We start from the raw sequence: 17,559 nt of genomic DNA, 5'->3' as shown, positions 1-17,559 counted from the left end.
GACTTAGTGTGGTTTAGTGTGTGTGTGTGTGTGTGTGTGTGTGAGTGTGCACACATGTGTGCATGTGTGTGCATGTGAATTTGGGAGGGAAAAGTAATGGGGAAATTAAATTGGAATTTAGGGTGACTTTTATCAAAACATATTATCTATATGTTTGGTAGTCTCAATAAAATGGATTTAATTTAAAAAGAATAATTTAAAAAATAGAAGCCCTCAGCGGCGGCGGCGGCTGCTGCGGCGGCTGCAGTACAGCAGTGGCTGGTCCAGCTGAAGGGCCATCAGCAGTGGAACCAAGACGACACAGGGTCCAGTTAGGCCCTGCGCCCACGACCACTGACCTTCACTGACCAGCCGGGCTGCAAACAGCTGCGGTTTTGCAGCGCCTTTCGCTGCACGGAAGCCACTTCAGAACTCGGCCTCTCCATCTTGATTTCGAACTCCAGTGACATCAGACAGTCTGAGGTACACAAACATAATCCGAGGCCAACCCCGCGGGGGTCTGAGCCCGACAGGCGAAGAGAAGGGGGCTTACGAGACTTTCGGGGAGTGGGGGGCTAGAAAAGGGGAAATCATTTGAAATGTAAATAAATTATATCAAAAAAAAATAGAAGCCCTAAATAAGGCTAATGAAATGAAAAAGTTAAAATAGAAATTTAAGAAATTAAACATCAATCTCTGATTCTTGACTGCTTTTGGGACCTTCTTCGCCTACTGAGTTGCCTCATCCATCCTTAATTCGAGGGTTGGTGCGTAGTCTTACTGTAACATGTCATGCCATGTTCAATTGATATCACTGGGAAGTTTGTTCTTTTCTCTTTTTTTATTTGATATATTTTATTTACATATTTTTGTTACATGTTTTTATTTACAATGATTTCTCCTTTTCAGGCTCCTGCACTCCCTGAAAGTCACATAAGCCCCCTTCCCTCCCCCTGTTCTCCCATTCACCCCTTCCCACTTCCCTGTTCTAGTTTTTCCCTATATTGCTACACTGAGTCTTTCCAGAACCAGGGGCCACTCCTCCGTTCTTACTGTACCTCATTTGATGTGTGGATTATGTTTTGGGTATTCCAATTTTCTAGGCTAATAGTCACTTATTAGTGAGTGCATACCGTGATTGATCTTTTGAGATTGGTTTACCTCACTTAGTATGATGTTCTACAACTCCATCCATTTGTCTAAGAATTTCATGAATTCATTGTTTCTAATGGCTGAATAGTACTCCATTGTGTACTATTTTTTGCATCCATTCTTCTGTTGAAGGATACCTGGGTTCTTTCCAGCTTCTGGCTATTATAAATAGGGCTGCTATGAACATAGTGTAGCATGTATCCTTATTACATGCTGAAGAATCCTCTGGGTATATGCCCAGGAGTGGTATAGCAGGATCTTCTGGAAGTGAGGTGCCCAGTTTTCTGAGGAACCGCCAGACTGATTTCCAGAGTGGTTGTACCAGTTTGCAACCCCACCAGAAGTAGAGGAGTGTTCCTCTTTTCTAAAGAGAAATAAAGGTACATTGGATCTAGGGTAGAGAGGATGTGGCAGGGGTGCTCAGAGGAGAGGAGGGATAGAAAACTGCAGTTGGAATTTTTTGTATGAAAGATGAATAAAAAATAAAAAGGGAAACATTAGAAAATAAAACATGAGACTACACTAGCCTATTGTTATAGACTTGTGCTTTCTTGTAAAAGAAAATTTGGAAAGCCCTTCACATGAAGACCACAAACAAACAGGAGAGAAAACAATCATAGCATGTTTGATAAAGATGAGTTGCAAACACTGTGTCCAAAGGACAGGTCACAATATGGAAGATACTACATCTTCATATATCTTCCTCCCTAGTAAGTCATATATATTTATATATTTTTATACCTTGGAGAAGTTTTCTTCTCTCACATCTCTCCAACACCAGTGTATGTAAGGTATGGTCTTAGTATTCACTCTTTAAACTTAATATACAATTTTTATGCATGATCAGAATATTCTATTAGAGTAATGAGGTCCACATGGGAACTCCAGTATGGGATATGGAGTGTTTTACATGAAATATCTTTTACATAACATTCTTTCTGAAGCCCACTGCTACAACCATACTGTATTTGAGCAGCATGGCCAAGTACCCGACTTGCTTGAAGTCTTGCCTCTAGTCTTTTCTGGTACTGTTTTTCAGATTTTGTTCAAGGTGTATTCCTTTTAAATTACCATTTTATCAAAGCTATGATGATAAACTGTGCTAGCTAGTTTTATGCAAGTATGATATAAGCTAGTGTTATCTCAGAGGATGGAACCCCTATTGAGAAAAAATGCTTCCATAATACTGGGCTATGGGCAGGTCTGTAGGGCATTTTCACAACTAGCAATTAATAGAGGATGGTCCTGTCCAATGTGGATGGGAATAGCCTGGAATGGTAGTCCTGGGCTGTATGAAAATGGAAACTGAGAAAACTATGAGGATTAAGTCATTAAGCAATACTTCTTTTTAGCTTCTGCATTGGCTCCAGCCTCCAGGTTCCTGCCCTGTTTAAGTTCCTGTCCTCATTGCTTTTGATAAAAAAAATTGTTACATGAAAGTGTGAGTGAAATAATCTTGTTCCTCCTCAAGTTGCTTTTGGTCAGTGCTTCATGGCAATAGTAACCTTAACTAAGACAAAAGTTAAAAGACATTTGGCATTCAAGGCCTTGCCAGATTTGACAGTATCTGTCTACCTATGTTACTTTCTTTATCTTCTTACACTGCTCTGCCCTTAAATTAAGCTTACAGTGTATTAGGATGTAAATTCTTGGAATATACATTAAACTTTGAACTACTTGTTCCAGCTTTATACTTTCTGTCATCTCTGCTTCTCCTGTTTGTAGTCTCAACCTGAAGGACATTTTCTGTAGATACTTCCTCCATCACCTTAAATAGCCTTACTCTCACTGTAAATTTATTATATGCATTATAGATGTTCATTGTCAGTCATTCATATTCTATTTGTGTGTTCCTGTCAATACTATTAGATTGAGGGTTTCCAATAGCCACATGATATGAAATTCTATGAATGTCATATAAATTAGAATCAGTAGAAATTTAGCTGCCATTCACATCTTTAGGGAAGCCTCTCTGTATCTCAATATTTGAGACTGTATTATTATTGCAAAGTTATGATTCAAGCATGAAATTAGTTCAGGTTAAGTGGGTCTTTATCTGTGTATGAAGGCTTAGATGCTATAATAATTTTGACAAATATAACAACAGAAAATGACTAATTATAAAGAAGTAATTCTAGGAAAATATGTAGAATTCTATGAAGTGAGACTACCTATTATCACATTTGTCCCTATTCATTGTTCAATCATTATTTTTGTTTTATTTTGCATTATTTGGGCTTTTTATCACTGATGGGGTCACTGAGGGTCTATTGGGAGTGTGAAAATGATGAATGAAAAGATTAATACACACAGAAATGAAGGAAACCTTAACACAGCCAACCGAAGTACCTCAATTTTCCAAATCCATCTTTGGTTGAGATTCAGCCCCTTCTATAAGTGTGTCTTTGGTAGTTTATATTTTATCTTATCATTTTTGTGATTGTTGTGTTTCAATAGTTCAGAAAAAGAGAGTACAAATATTTTTTTAAAGACTGGTAAATTTTGACACTTACATCAAAATTGTTTGTATATGTAGTCAAATCCTTTCAAGTCGTTTGAGTGCGTCCAGCAAATGCCAGAAATAAACATTCACTTGGACAATAATACCTTTTTATACTTGGTACATTTCTATAGAAATCTTCAAATGATCTTCTGGTACATGTTTAGCTCTTTCTTTAAAAAAAAAAAACATTCTTAACTCCTACAGTGAGATATAGCATTTCTGGTGGTTAGTCCTGCATAAAAATATTTTAATAATATTTGACAGATCTCCTCAATGTTGGCCCACTTAGAAGCTGCGTTATTTCAGAGACTTTTAGATTTCCAGTGAATCTATCCAAAGGTGAATATGAACTTTTTCTCAATTGAAATCACATGCTATGAAATATGTAAACATAAGTACTGCTGCTTCATGACTTCAAACAAAGCAGTAAACATTTCCAATTATCATGACATGGAAGGAGAACTGAGAAAAAGCTCTAAGAAACATTGTATAACTCCATTGAACATCCTGCTGAGGCACAATTCAATAAAAAAAAATTCAGCTTCCAATATGACATCACTAATACATGTGACGCTCTCCACTTCTGGGTTGACAAGACATTGCAGATTCTATCTGTTATTTATAAGTTGAATAAATACGGAAAAGCTGTTTTTTACAGTGATGCTCATAAGTCATCAAGTTGCCAGTTTTGATGCAAACCCAGATAATTTCCCTAATAGTTTATGCCAAGCTCCCTTAACCTCTTTATTCCTTAGACTGTAAATCATTGGGTTCAGCATGGGTGTCAAGATAGCATAGAACAGGGACATCAACTTCTCCTGCAGGACAGAGGGGCTGGAGTGGGGTTGGATGTAGGTGAAAATTGCCATGCCATAGCACAGGATAACCATAGTAAGGTGAGAGGCGCAGGTGTGAAAGGCTTTCCACCTTCCCTCGGTGGACTGTATCTTTAGGATGGTGGAGATGATCTGGATGTAGGACAGGAGAACTAGGAAGAAAGGTGTCATAAGCAAGACAATGCTAGAAACCATGATTGCAATCTTATTAGATGAGGTATCCACACAAGCCAATCTGACCACAGCAAGGGTTTCACAGGCTATGTGATCGATATACTTATTTGTGCACATGGGCAGCTGGAAGGTGATGACAGTGTGCACAAGAGAGTTGATAAACCCACTGACCCACGATGCGATGGCTAGCCATGTGCATAGCCCTGCATGCATGACAACTGAATACCTCAGAGGGTCACACACTGCCACATAGCGGTCATAGGCCATCACTGCCAGCAGAAGGAACTCAATCCCGCCCAAGCCCAGGGAAAAAAATAACTGGGCTGCACAGCTCAGAAATGGAATTGCCTTGTGTATGACAAGAAAGTGAGCCAGCATCTGGGGGACGATGCTTGTGGTGTAAGACACATCCACCACGGACAGGTTGGAGAGAAAGAAATACATGGGAGTGTGGAGTCTGCTGTCCAGTCTGATCAGAGCAATGATGAGGAAGTTTCCCAATACTGTCACCAGGTACATCAGCAAGAACAGGATGAAGAGGGAGACTTGAGTGTCCCGGTCACCAGAAAGTCCAAGAAGGATGAATTCATGCATCTGTGTCTCATTGTTGGTTTCCATTAAAACTATAATCTACAAAGAGTATTGTAGATAAAAAACACAAGCAATCAAATAACAAGGTGCTGAGTTTCTAAGGATACATAACGCATATAACCTACCAGACATTTTTAAAAATCTGACATCATTTGTTGTGCTTAGAAAATATGCTTGATTCTACTATACTTCTTATTGCCTGTTTCAGGTATATGGGCCAACGTTTTCATAATGACTAGATATGCCTCATAGAGGGTTGCTACAACCCAGAGATGAAGCACTGAAGTTCTGTTTGCTTAATGTCATTACTAGTTACTTTTATTCTCAGGCAAGGGAGAATAATTAGAGTTCAGAGTTCACAGTGGTCAACACAAGGAGAGGTGGCTAAGATGAGAACCACAGATTAAAACTCCCTCAAATGCATTGGCTATAATACTTGTGACAAAATTCATAAGTAAGCTTCAAGAAACATGACTGTGAATGGGCATGGGTTTGTGAAAAGATCTCGAATCCAAGAACCCCATTTTATTAGGTTATTTTATTTTGTTTAGCAGGTATTTGATTTCTGTTTGGTGATAAGCTTTGTTATATATAAAAACCAAGTCTTTCCAAATCTTTTAAAGCACAAATCTAAGCAGCTACTGGGAGGATGTGGGGGTACTTTCACTGGTTGTTTACTTCAAAGGTTGTGTGTGTAACAAGACTGCTTGGGGCAGATAAAGAAACAAATGTAATTTCCTTTTTTATAAAAAGTAGACAAAAATAAAATGAAATCTGTCAAGGTTTCTATTTCTTAAACTCTTAGTGCTCTGGAAAAAAAAAACACCACAATGGTGCCTCTATTTTCATCTTCTCTCCTTTCTAATCTGATTCATTTAAGAGTCTGTTATCTCCAATTGAGCTGAAAACAAAACAAATGTGAATGTGGTAAAATGAACACCCAAGGTTAAGGATTAAATAGAAAGGAACCCTAGTGTCCAAGATAGCTATAATCCAGGAACGCAGGTAAAAACACTGCCAGGAAACAAATTCTCTAATTATTATTTGTGCTCAGCAGGTGCTTTTCAGTAAAACATAATATAGCAAGTATTAAAAGTCCAGAGTGAGCAGGTGACATTTTAAAGACATATTTAGAATGACTCAACTGCTGGACATCTGCTGTCTGTGCACTAATGCCTTGGTTATTGGAGTGAGCAATGAGAGGGAAAGTAGGAGGAGGGAGAGAAAGAAAGATGGAGTGTCATAGTCATGCTAAGGTCTCTGAGCTGAAAGCAGAAACTTCCTGTCTCAACTTTCTTACTTGGAAAATGACAAAGCAATTCCTAAGCCATACATACCTAAGCCATACATGGTCCAAACAGTTGTGAACCGTGTCCCTCACAGATCTCTAAGATTGCAAGTTTAACTCATCCTAAAGAGTGTTCTCACAACTCATAATCTAGCCTTGTTCTATTAGCCTTATTTCACTAATTATAGCAATTATTATCATATTGCATTTCTTGTAGCAAAGTAGTTTACTGAACAGTTTGCATATAAGCAAATATAGTTAATTGATATTTCATTGATTTAATTATGTTTAATTTATTTAATAATGTTTATCCTATTGAGACTCCTATTCGTTTATCTGTAAGGCTGTTGCCTAATTTTAGATATTATTTTAATTTTTAAATGTGGTTTGTTCGTGAGGTAAATTTGGAGTTTTGAGTGGGTTGGCCACAAGCTCACTATTGTCCCAAGGGCCAGCATGTGCCTCTGATCTCAATTCAAGAGATTAAGTTTTGAGATAGGATCTGTAGTCATAGCTAGCCTCGAGCTCCCTCTGTAGCTCAAGATGACCTTGAACCTTTGCTCTTCATGCCTCTGCCTCATAAGTTGTGGGACCATGAAAGGCAGCTAGGTTTAAACCCTAGAGACCCTGAAGGTATTCCTGCAAGGGACAGAAGGCCCGTTTGCCATGCTCCCAAACATTAGGCTCCTGACATGAGACCTCAGTCCTCTATAATTCTGTGACCATCAGTCACATAGAGAAATGCCCCAAGCCCCTGCTATTCTGTCTGGACTCCACTCCCACAGTTACCTGGCAAGAGCCAGGTAGGCTTGGGCCACTATATAAGTGGCTGCTTGCCCCCCTCCTCTCTCTCTTGCCTCTCCTACTCTCTTACACTTACTCTTGCCCTCTTGCTTCCCCTCTCTGCATTCCCTTTCCCATCTCTCCGTGTGGCCATGTCTGGCCTCTACTTTTCACTCATTACAAGTCCCCATCAACAATAAACACTTTAAAATCATGGACTGCCTCTTCTCATCTGGACCCATCATACTGGAGCAATAGAGCAGGTCTCCCTCTAAAGAGCCTCAAATCTAATCTCCACAGCAGGCCTCCTTTCCAGCACTCCCAAACCACAACTTCCACAAAGCTTGGCCTCCCACCTGAGCAAACCAAGGAATCTTGCTCCCATGGGACCCAGCCTAGGGATAGAGTCAGCCTGGGGGTCCCCACTCTGTTCTCAACTTTTCAGCTGCATCTGTGGTGTTCAAGAGCTAGAACTTGCAGTCCCAGCCTCCGTGCTGCTAGCCTGATCTCAGCAATTCTGCAGGGACCTCAGACTGTGCTTCCACACTCCTGGAGTAGGGTCCTGTGGCTTCCTATAGCCCTGATGCCCACCTAGCAGCATGGGGTGTACACAGTCAAACTCCCTGTGTGCCTCGTCTGGCAGCCCAAGCCCTGGCTGGACACACACCACCATTTTAATCCACAATAATTTTTAAGGTTGCAGATGTGTATCATTATACCTGATTTATGTGGTTCTGGAAATCAAATCCCATGATTAATGTATGCTAGCCAAGCACTCTAACAACTGGACTACATCTTTAGACAACCCCCCCCAAATTAATATTCTGTTAAACCTATTTTCTATATTCCAGTGTCTCTCTTAGAAGTCTGTAAAAGAGGAGACTCCACAGCCTTCTGTGCATAGTCCGAGAGGAGAGAGTGATCTCCCAGCAGTGCTTTCACTTTTGAGTGCAGAGGTGAGATCTCCACCTTCTCTCTGGAAGGGACCTGCTAGGAGCACACAGGGCCTGAGATCAGTGGAGCAGCTGGGACTGAAGTCTTCCCACTGCCATTTACACTGGGGAGCCAAAGACTCCACAGCCTTCTGTGATCAGTGGAGCAGCTGGGATGGAAGTCTTCCCACATCCATTTGCACCAGAAATCCAGGAGACTCCAGTCTTCTGTGCATAGCCTACCAGGAGAGAGAGAGTGATCTCCCAGAAGTGCTTTAGCCTGTGAGCTCAGAGGAGTAAGGACACAGGCTTACAGGCACACAGGAGGAATAAACTCCAGCCAGAGACAAGAATACCAACTAGCACCAGATGGAGAAAGGCATACACAAGAACCCTACCAACAGAAACCAAGGCCACATGGCAACATCAGAACCCAGTTCTCCAACCACAGCAAGTCCCAGATACCCCAACACACCGGAAAAGCAAGAGTAGGATTTAAAATCATATCTCATGATGTTGATAGAGGGCTTCAAGAAAGACTTAAATAACTCCCTAAAAGAAATAAAGGAGAACATCAGTCAACAGGTAAAATTCCTTAAAGAGGAAACACAAAAATCCCTTTAAAAAATACAGGAGATCATGGGTCAACAAGCAAAAGCCCTGAAAGAAGAAACACAAAAATCCCTTAAAGAATTACAGGAAAACACAAACAACCAAGTGACGGAACTGAACAAAACCATCCAGGATCTAAAAGTGGAAGTAGAAACAATAAAGAAATCACAAAGGGAGACATCTCTGGAGATAGAAAACCTTGGAAAGAATTCAGTAGGCATAGATGCAAGCATCAACAACAAAATACAAGAGATAGAAGAAAGAGCCTCAGGTGCTGAAGATACCATAGAAAACATTAACTCAACAGTCAAGAAAATGCAAAATGCATAAAGTTGGTAACCCAAAACATCCAGGAACCTCAAGACACAATTAGAAGACCAAACCTAAGGATTATAGGTATAGATGAGAGTGTATATTTACATCTTAAAGGCCCAGTAAATATCTTCACCAAAATTGTAGAAGAAAACTTCCCTAACCTAGAGAAAGATGCTCCTGAACATACAAGAAGCCTTCAGAACTCTAAACAGACTGGAACAGAACTTAAAGTCCTCCAGGACATAATAATCAAAACACCAAATTCACTAAACAAAGAAAGAATATTAAAAGCAGTAAGGGAGAAAAGACAAGTAACTTATAAAGGCAGACCTAACAGAATCACACCAGACTTCTCACCAGAGACGGTGAAAGCTAGAAGATCTTGGGCAGACCTCATACAGACCCTAAGAGAACACAAATCCCCAATAAATAGACATAGACTAACAAAAATCTTATGTAAATCTTCAGTTCTATCAGAAAATGTTTATAATCTGCTTTTAATTAATGTAGTAATTTTTTATCTGCATTATCTATTTTATCTGCATTATTTTTCATGATCTTCAATTTTAATGTCTTTCTATATAATTCCTCTTTTATCAGAAATGTTTTCAATATAAATCTTTGATTTTATCACAAATATTTCTAATTCCACCTTCAATTAATTTAGAATTTATATATCTATAATTTTTATGTAAAGTTTTCCATGAAATATTTTAACATGTCTATTTATTTATTGAATTTTATCAGAAATTTTTCCACGTAAATCTTCAACATTATCTGAAAATATTTATAATTCCATCTTCAATCAACTTAGAATTGTCTTTATGCCTTTCATTTTACCTATATAATTTCCATGATAATGTTTAATTTTAACATGTTTTTCTATATATTTCTTCAATTTTATCAGAAATATTTTCCATTTAAATCTTCAATTTTATCAGATAATGTTTTTAGTTCCACTTTCAATCAACTTAGGAATACTTTTATACCTATCATTATTATATCTATATAAAATTTTCTATGATAATCTTCAATTCTAACATGTTTTTCTACATTTTTCTACAATTTTATCAGAAATATTTTCCACGTATATCTTCAATTCTATCATAAAATGTTTCTACCCCATATTTCAATTAATTTAGCATTGTTTTACATGTCTACCACTTTTCTTTACTTTTCCATGAAAATTGTCAATTTTAACGTGCTTATCTGAAATATTTTCCATGTAAATCTTTAATTTCATCATAAAGTGTTTTTACTTCCCTTTACTTCCCTTTTCAATAAAAAAGATAAGAAGTCTGTAAAGAATACAGATTGTGCAATTCAAAGTCAGTTGAAGGAGAAAAGATAGGTTGGTCAGATAACATTAACACAACTCTCAGCAAAGTACTATTTCAGCATTACACTGAGCTCTCTCAAGCACAAGGTACAATTTCTATACTAACTTCAAAGTGAAGATGCAAGTGGTTTGTAATATAATCCGTGTCTCATTTTTCCCATAAGGAAAGAAGATCTTAGTCTTTTCAGATATCAATAATGTGCAGTCTTTCTACACTTCATTTTTTATTTATGAATACAAATAACTAAGGGAAAAGTATCAGTGCCTTTATTCCATACAAACAAGGAAACAAAGATGTCTTAGCGCAGGGGCAGATATGTAGGTGACACTCATAATGAGTGCTGAGCAGCCAACACTGTGTGCTGTTTAGCTCAACCTCCTGTGCAGGGGCAGCTTGTCCTTGATTCCCTGTCATTGTCAAGAAGAACCTACATACACATTTGTCATAAATCTATGGCAAGTGTAACAAATGATAAAATTGTATTTCACTTTCCTTTTGATTATGTACATTCGTCATCAGGAAATTTCAAAGCACACCTCTCTGCAGCAAGACATCAAGAAAGAAGGATATAATTTGGTAGTTAGTCTCCTTAGACATAGCACCAGGAAGGAGGAGTTCTTGTTGGTGTTTTTTATGAATAGTGGTGAAACTGAACAGTACTCAGTGAACCTTAATAAGTAAAATACAGTATTTTGGAAAGCACGGTTGAAATACACCTTAGAAACTGACAATGTTGAATGGCTAAAGTGTCCGCTTGTATGGAACATTTTTTTCTTATCTGAGTATTTAAAAATTAAATAATGTTAAAAGGGGGGTTTGAGCTTTGCGAGATGATGGTTCAGAAGAAACCATTGCTCTCAGTCATCATTTTCTGCTGACACTCCATAATTCATCAAAGTCCAAAAAAAAGCTACAGCTTTACATGACAATGAACTAAGAATACTGAGAGAGTAGGAGAGATGTTACCAGAAAAGAACAATTTTCTCAGTTAAGTTGTTATCATTGTTTCATGCTAGAGAAAATTATCTCCCTGCAATTCTTGCTTTTTTCAGTAATTATTGGTTAGAGCAAACATCAAGACTCAAATATTCTGTCAATGACACACATGCAAAAAGGTGTTCAGATTCCTTGAAAAATTTTGCATGATTCAATACCTAATTTTTAAAAAAATATTTTAAATCATTTAACTTCTTCAGTAAATTAAATCTATTTCTTTCTCCCATGGAAGCAATGAAAATTTATCACAGAATTTTAGTCTAAATGATAACTGATTGAATGTCATTTTAAATTTTATGTGATAAATTTACCTTTCCTCCTAAACTTTCTCGTTTCTTCAATCTACTACCACATTATAACTTTGTTAGCTGATAAGAGATGTAACCCAAAGGTCATGAGCGTGCCAGAATACTAGTATGCAAGCAGTCATCAAACCTTGGTTTGGGTTTTATCTACTAAGAGTAGGTGAAGTTTGACTTCAGACATTACTGCCTCCATTTTCTAAATATGTTTTGATCTTTCATGTATGAAATGTGACCTTCCTATCACATTGTGTAATAAGCTTGATTTCTTCCAGATATGAACCCCATTCTAGAATTCTTCTTTTTATCTCAATATCTTTAAAGAAATTTAATGGGACATCATGAAAGTCAATATCTTAAATTCAGTCAAACATTGTTCCAATGGAAAATTCTCTAGTGAGGAGTTGGTATTAAAATTTGATATTTCAGAATCATAGAACCAGGTGTTACTCAACTATTCTGATGTACTTTAATTATATCTAAATAGGTGGTCACTTATGCAAGGATTTTATTTATGCCAAGCTCTTTCCAAGATGAAAGGACATAATTCCAAACAATTACAGGACTTTCAAACATGAAAGTCCTTTACCCACCACACACTGACCATATCTAGGCTCTGATAGAAATAAGACTTTGGAAAAATCATGAACAGCTGAACGTCAAGACAAAGATGAGAGAGTTGGTCTTCATACACTTACCAATAGGTTACCCTGCTGGCAACACATAATCACCATAAAGACTCTGGGGATCTCTTCTGATACATGGTTTGTAGTGTCTTCGTACCGGTTCTTCTTCTTTTCCCCCCTACTGGTTCTTGACTAAACTTAGTTTTCCTCATTTCTTTGTAGGTACAGCAATCAACTATCCAAGAAAGTACAAGAAAGGATACAGCCAGTGCTTGAGTCTGAGCAACTGCTTCTATTTGAAAGACACAGACCCATATGACAGACAGGTATCTACCTCACATAAAACATATATGTAATTATGAAAAATCATTTTGGCCCTCTCTTAGCTATCTGACTTGGGGAACTTGTGTTCTCAGCCCTCATTCTACATTGACTTGATGATACCTCCTCGTTCTGTTTAGAACAAATGGCTTTTACAGTGTTTGATCCTTCAGGAATAGAACAGAGAAACAATATTTTCCACATGCAAAGAATACATGATCATATACTTTGAATCAATCTCAAATGTACAATATGAGAAAAACAAGCCGCACAATTTCCCCATCAACCATGCTACAGTGACAATGCCCTGTACTGTTGTGTGGAAGCTGACTTAAAGCTAGAAAAGAAAAATACCGAAGTCCTTTTCATAAGAGAATTGGCTTTTACAATAGCTTTGGTAATGTTCCACTGGGTTTTAGACATAGTTAGCATCCTCTTTGGAGACTGCTACAATTGTAGCTGAGCCCTGGATATAGACATACTACACAGGGACTACAGGTGTTATTTCTAATGCTGGTCATGATAAACCAGAATCTTACCTTCATACAGCTGAATTGTCAGTGGAAATTGTTCTTTGATTCATGGAACGGTTTGTATTACCCCTGGATGCACATGTGGTAGTTGTGTAGGGAGACAGTATCTATCCTAGGCAAGTTTCTGTCATCACATTTAGACACAGCAAAGCTCAGGGACACTTAGGTCGGTGACATATCAACACTAACTTTATATCCTGAAACCACTAGTATTTCTTATTCTTTGGGGTTTCTTTCCTGGCTTTGTTCTGATTTTGTGGGCATGACTTTTCATATAAACTAACTCTAAACAATATGTGCCCATGTCTCAAACAGTAGGTTTTGAAATTTGTCATTGCTGACAATTGTTTTATCATGTTGGGTTGTATGCATCAGCACTAGCTTTATATCTAACATTCCTTTTGTCAGGGGTATTATTGCAGTAAAATATTTCATCAAGAATGTTTCCAGGATATATTCCTTCTGCTCATTCAAGAACTAACTATTGAGATGGGCAAGGAAGACCAGAAGTTCAAGATTATTATTGTTGGCTACACAGATAGTTGGAGTCATCCTGTATTACATGAGACTCAGTCTCAAAGGAACAAATAAAGTTATCCCCAAAATATGACTAAAATATTCAGGTAACTGCAAAGCAATTTTGAGTTCAAATTCTAAATGCTAATGATTTTGACAATTCATTTCATCTTATATTTCATTTATTTATATTGAGCAAAAATATTTGTAGAACTCAGGAAAATATTTGAGATGAGAAATTTTAATGCAATTATTTTTCTGAAAATATAATATTTTCCTATATATATTCATGATTGTCTATAACTCTTTACAAGTTTTATTAACCTATGCTTGCCCCAAAGTACTTCCTCTTGTCAAGAAGAATTCATTTATAATATTTATGACTTTTAATGAGTAATAGTTCTCTTTCCCTAACCTCTGACCACTCTTTTTCTTTATCAGTACTAAAGTGTCCAACTGGCATATTCATACTGTGACAATGTTCCGAAGCCTCAGTAAAATTGAATAGTTTCACTGCATTTCCTATAATCTTGAGGATAGGAAAATTTCAGCATTAGCAGTCTATGTGTCTGATCCATAGATCCAGATTAATCAGTCACTAATGGTTCTCTTCACCTGTCTGCTTCTGTTGCACAACCCCTCTTCATATCTGTATTGAGATTCTCCACTGTTAGTGTCTAGCAGTATAACCTGTGTTCTAAAGGATGCCTTCTATGTGTACACAGGAGTGGACTACACTGATCAGTGCCCCAGGCCTCCTGGGTTCTATGGTTTGGAATTCCCCTGGAACTTGTTTACAAAAACTACTGGGTGGGAAGCTCAAAGATGATCCCCAGGGTGCCCACTCACAATACTAATAAAGCAAGACAAGGGCTACCCTGGTGACCTGCAGTTGACATAATCCCTCAGGAGCTATTCGAATTGCGGTGTTAATTGTCACCATTCCCAAAAGGCAAAGGCAAGGCTACCATGTGGCCATTTGTTTCCTGTAGGAAGGTTGTTCTTCATCTCTTCTTAAGTTTGACTGAACCTTTAGATCATTTAAGTAAATCAGCTTTGTGATATTTTTTTATGCCATCCTACAAAACAAATAGATCATCCTAGAGTGCTTGTGTTCTGTGGAGAGGTGCCTGGGTCTGATTCAAAACCTGGTGAAGAACACAATACTCTTCAATTATCTCCAGAAGGCCCCTGATTTAGCTTCTGGAAGCACAAATCCCATCCTCTGTTCTGTTGAGGAGTATGCATCAAATATAATGGGCAGCTATGGTGATGGATGATCAGTAAATGTCTCATGCCACAATTTAAGCCCAAAATGATGGCATTACATGAAAACATTTAACTCTGAAAAATACACAAAAATCGTCTTCTGGTTAACATGTAAAAACATGGAAAGAGAAATAATGAACCAAACTAATGTTAAAAGAGAGGTGGGGCTTGCGTGAAGGAAATGCATCACTAGGGGAAACGTTTGAATATTAAGCGTGAAATACAATCTAACTCTCTAAGCTTCCCAGTCTATCTCTCTAAGCTTCCTGTAAGCTACTTCCTCTTCCATGTGTTCCTACTGCTATGATATTCTTCCTTACCACCTGCCCCAAAATAATGGGTTCAAGCATTCTGGACAGAAATCTATGAACTAAAAGGCAGTATCCCAGGGATCTCGTAACAGCACTGACAGCACTCCAGTCTGACTAGGACCAACTCTGATTCCACATCTCAGTCAACTAAATGAAGAACATCAATGTCAGAAATAATCTTTTTTCACTACTTTCTGTTAGGATTCTGGCTAGCCTCCACCCCACAGTTACCTGTAAACAGCCAGGTATGCCCCTCCCCCACAGTTACCTGGCAATATCCAGGTAGGCATGGCCTACTATAAAGAAGGCTGCTCAGCCCCTCCTCTCTCTCTTACCTCTCTCATATCTCTTCTCTGTCTTTTTTCTCTCACTCTCAGCCTCTCTCTCACCCCCTCTTGGGCGCTCCTCCCCCCACCCATGTGACCATGGCAGGCCTCTGCTTCCCCACTCTCTCCTCTCTGCCTTTCTCTGTCTCTACTTCCCTCTTAACTCCCCTCCCCATGCCCTGAATTCTACACTATACTGGTGTGTGTGTCTGGTCCCTCAGGGGGAAGGGATGCCTTAGCATGGGCCCACTGGGGCATCCCCTTCCCCCACACTGTCACAGAACATATTCTCACACCTCTTTCTTTTTTTTATGATCACACTTTACTTCCATAAAACACTCCTCTATACACGCATACTCTCTCTCTCTCTCTCTCTCTCTCTCTCTCTCTCTCTCTCTCTCTCTCTCTCTCTCTCATATACACACTTGCACATACATACCACACACATATTCACACAACCCTAAACCACATACTCACAAATACACTCACAAATTCACACACATCTTCTCACACACACACTCTCAAATGTACACCACACATGCACGCACCACACACACACTCACACACTCCCCTAGACATGCATGCACACACACTCACCTACTCACCCACTGCACAATTCCTTCTGTTGTCCCCACTTTAAATAGTCTCTCTTGTACAGAAAAGTGACCTGTTAAATATCTGCTTAGAAATTCAATCACTTCCTTCCAGAAATATTTTTGAAAGACAAGCTACTATTGATTCATAAACTTAGCATTGCAAAATGTAGCAATTAAAGAGACGAATTGCTTGTTTAGGGTAATTGGGCATATAATTTGAGTGAAATGCTTCTGGTGAAATATAGATTTTAGAAAAGTATGAAGAAAATTTAATGGAGAAAATATTGACTTTACAGAAATGGTAACAAACAGCTAGACAGTCGCCTGAAAACAAAAGATCGTAGATTTAGATACTGAACAAGAGATACAACATATCTCAGAATACCTCAGGCAGGTAAAACAGATGGGATATTCAAATGTAATGGAGCAGAGAATTACATGCTGGTGAAATATGACCTTTGATTAACAAATTGTCTTCTCAAATAAGACATCAAACTTGTGATCATAAGTGAAATACATTTATTTATTTTCTTCAAAATTAAAACCCCTAGGACTGGCAAGATGGCTCAGCAGTTAAGAGCGCTGTCTTCCCTTGCAGAGGACTGGGTATGGTTCCCTGCACCCACGTGTTGGCTCACATCTGTTTATACCCTATCCAGGAGAACCAGCACCTTCTTCACTAGTCTTCCTGGTTATCAGATAGACATGTACTGCACAAGAATGTACAGGCAACACACACATATAAAAAGAAATGTACAGTTTTAAATTAAAGCTCTGCTTCTTGATCCTCTTAAGAGAATAAAAAAAATCACATTTCATAAAACAAGTATCTAAAAAATTCTCAGAAATCAACAACAACAAAATAACATTGAAAACTGAATGGAAGATTTAGTAGATATCTCAAGGTATTACAGATATTACAAGAAAAAATATTCAACATTAGCACTCTTTGATCACTACAAATAAAATCCTCAAAGAGAAGCTACTTGCCACTTATTTCTGACCTTTAAAAAATATGAAACAGGCGTCAACAGCTGTTTTCAAAGAGGTACTAGTGGTTGCTTGCACAGTTAGAACATAGGTTCTCAGTTGGTGCAAGAATTTTTAAAAATAGGTTGGCACTATTAAAGAAAGTAAATATTCCTTTACCAAACAAACTAGTCATCACTTATGTCAGATTTTATTTCATTCCACAGAAGTCAAAACAGTTTGCTGAATGTTTTACAAAGTTCTTTCATTATTCTTAAATGTTAGGGAT

At 38.1% G+C, this 17,559-nt stretch overlaps 1 protein-coding gene across 1 annotated transcript; it reads right to left on the bottom strand.

Annotated features, from left to right (window-relative positions):
- Window positions 1–4,308: 4,308 nt before the first annotated feature.
- LOC127677414 (olfactory receptor-like protein OLF3) lies at window positions 4,309–5,262 on the bottom strand. The gene has a single exon (XM_052172499.1). It carries the CDS (start codon window positions 5,260–5,262, stop codon window positions 4,309–4,311), a length of 954 nt encoding a protein of 317 aa, XP_052028459.1.
- Between the last annotated feature and the right edge of the window lie 12,297 nt (window positions 5,263–17,559).

The sequence above is a fragment of the Apodemus sylvaticus genome, chromosome 2 (assembly GCF_947179515.1).
Source record: "Apodemus sylvaticus chromosome 2, mApoSyl1.1, whole genome shotgun sequence".
NCBI classification, from domain to species: Eukaryota; Metazoa; Chordata; class Mammalia; order Rodentia; family Muridae; genus Apodemus; species Apodemus sylvaticus.
This window is presented reverse-complemented; position numbering and strand designations above follow the sequence as displayed.

Coding starts and splice junctions, on each gene's coding strand:
- LOC127677414 (XM_052172499.1), bottom strand. CDS start 5,262: ATGGAAACCAACAATGAGACACAGATGCATGAATTCATCCTTCTTGGA.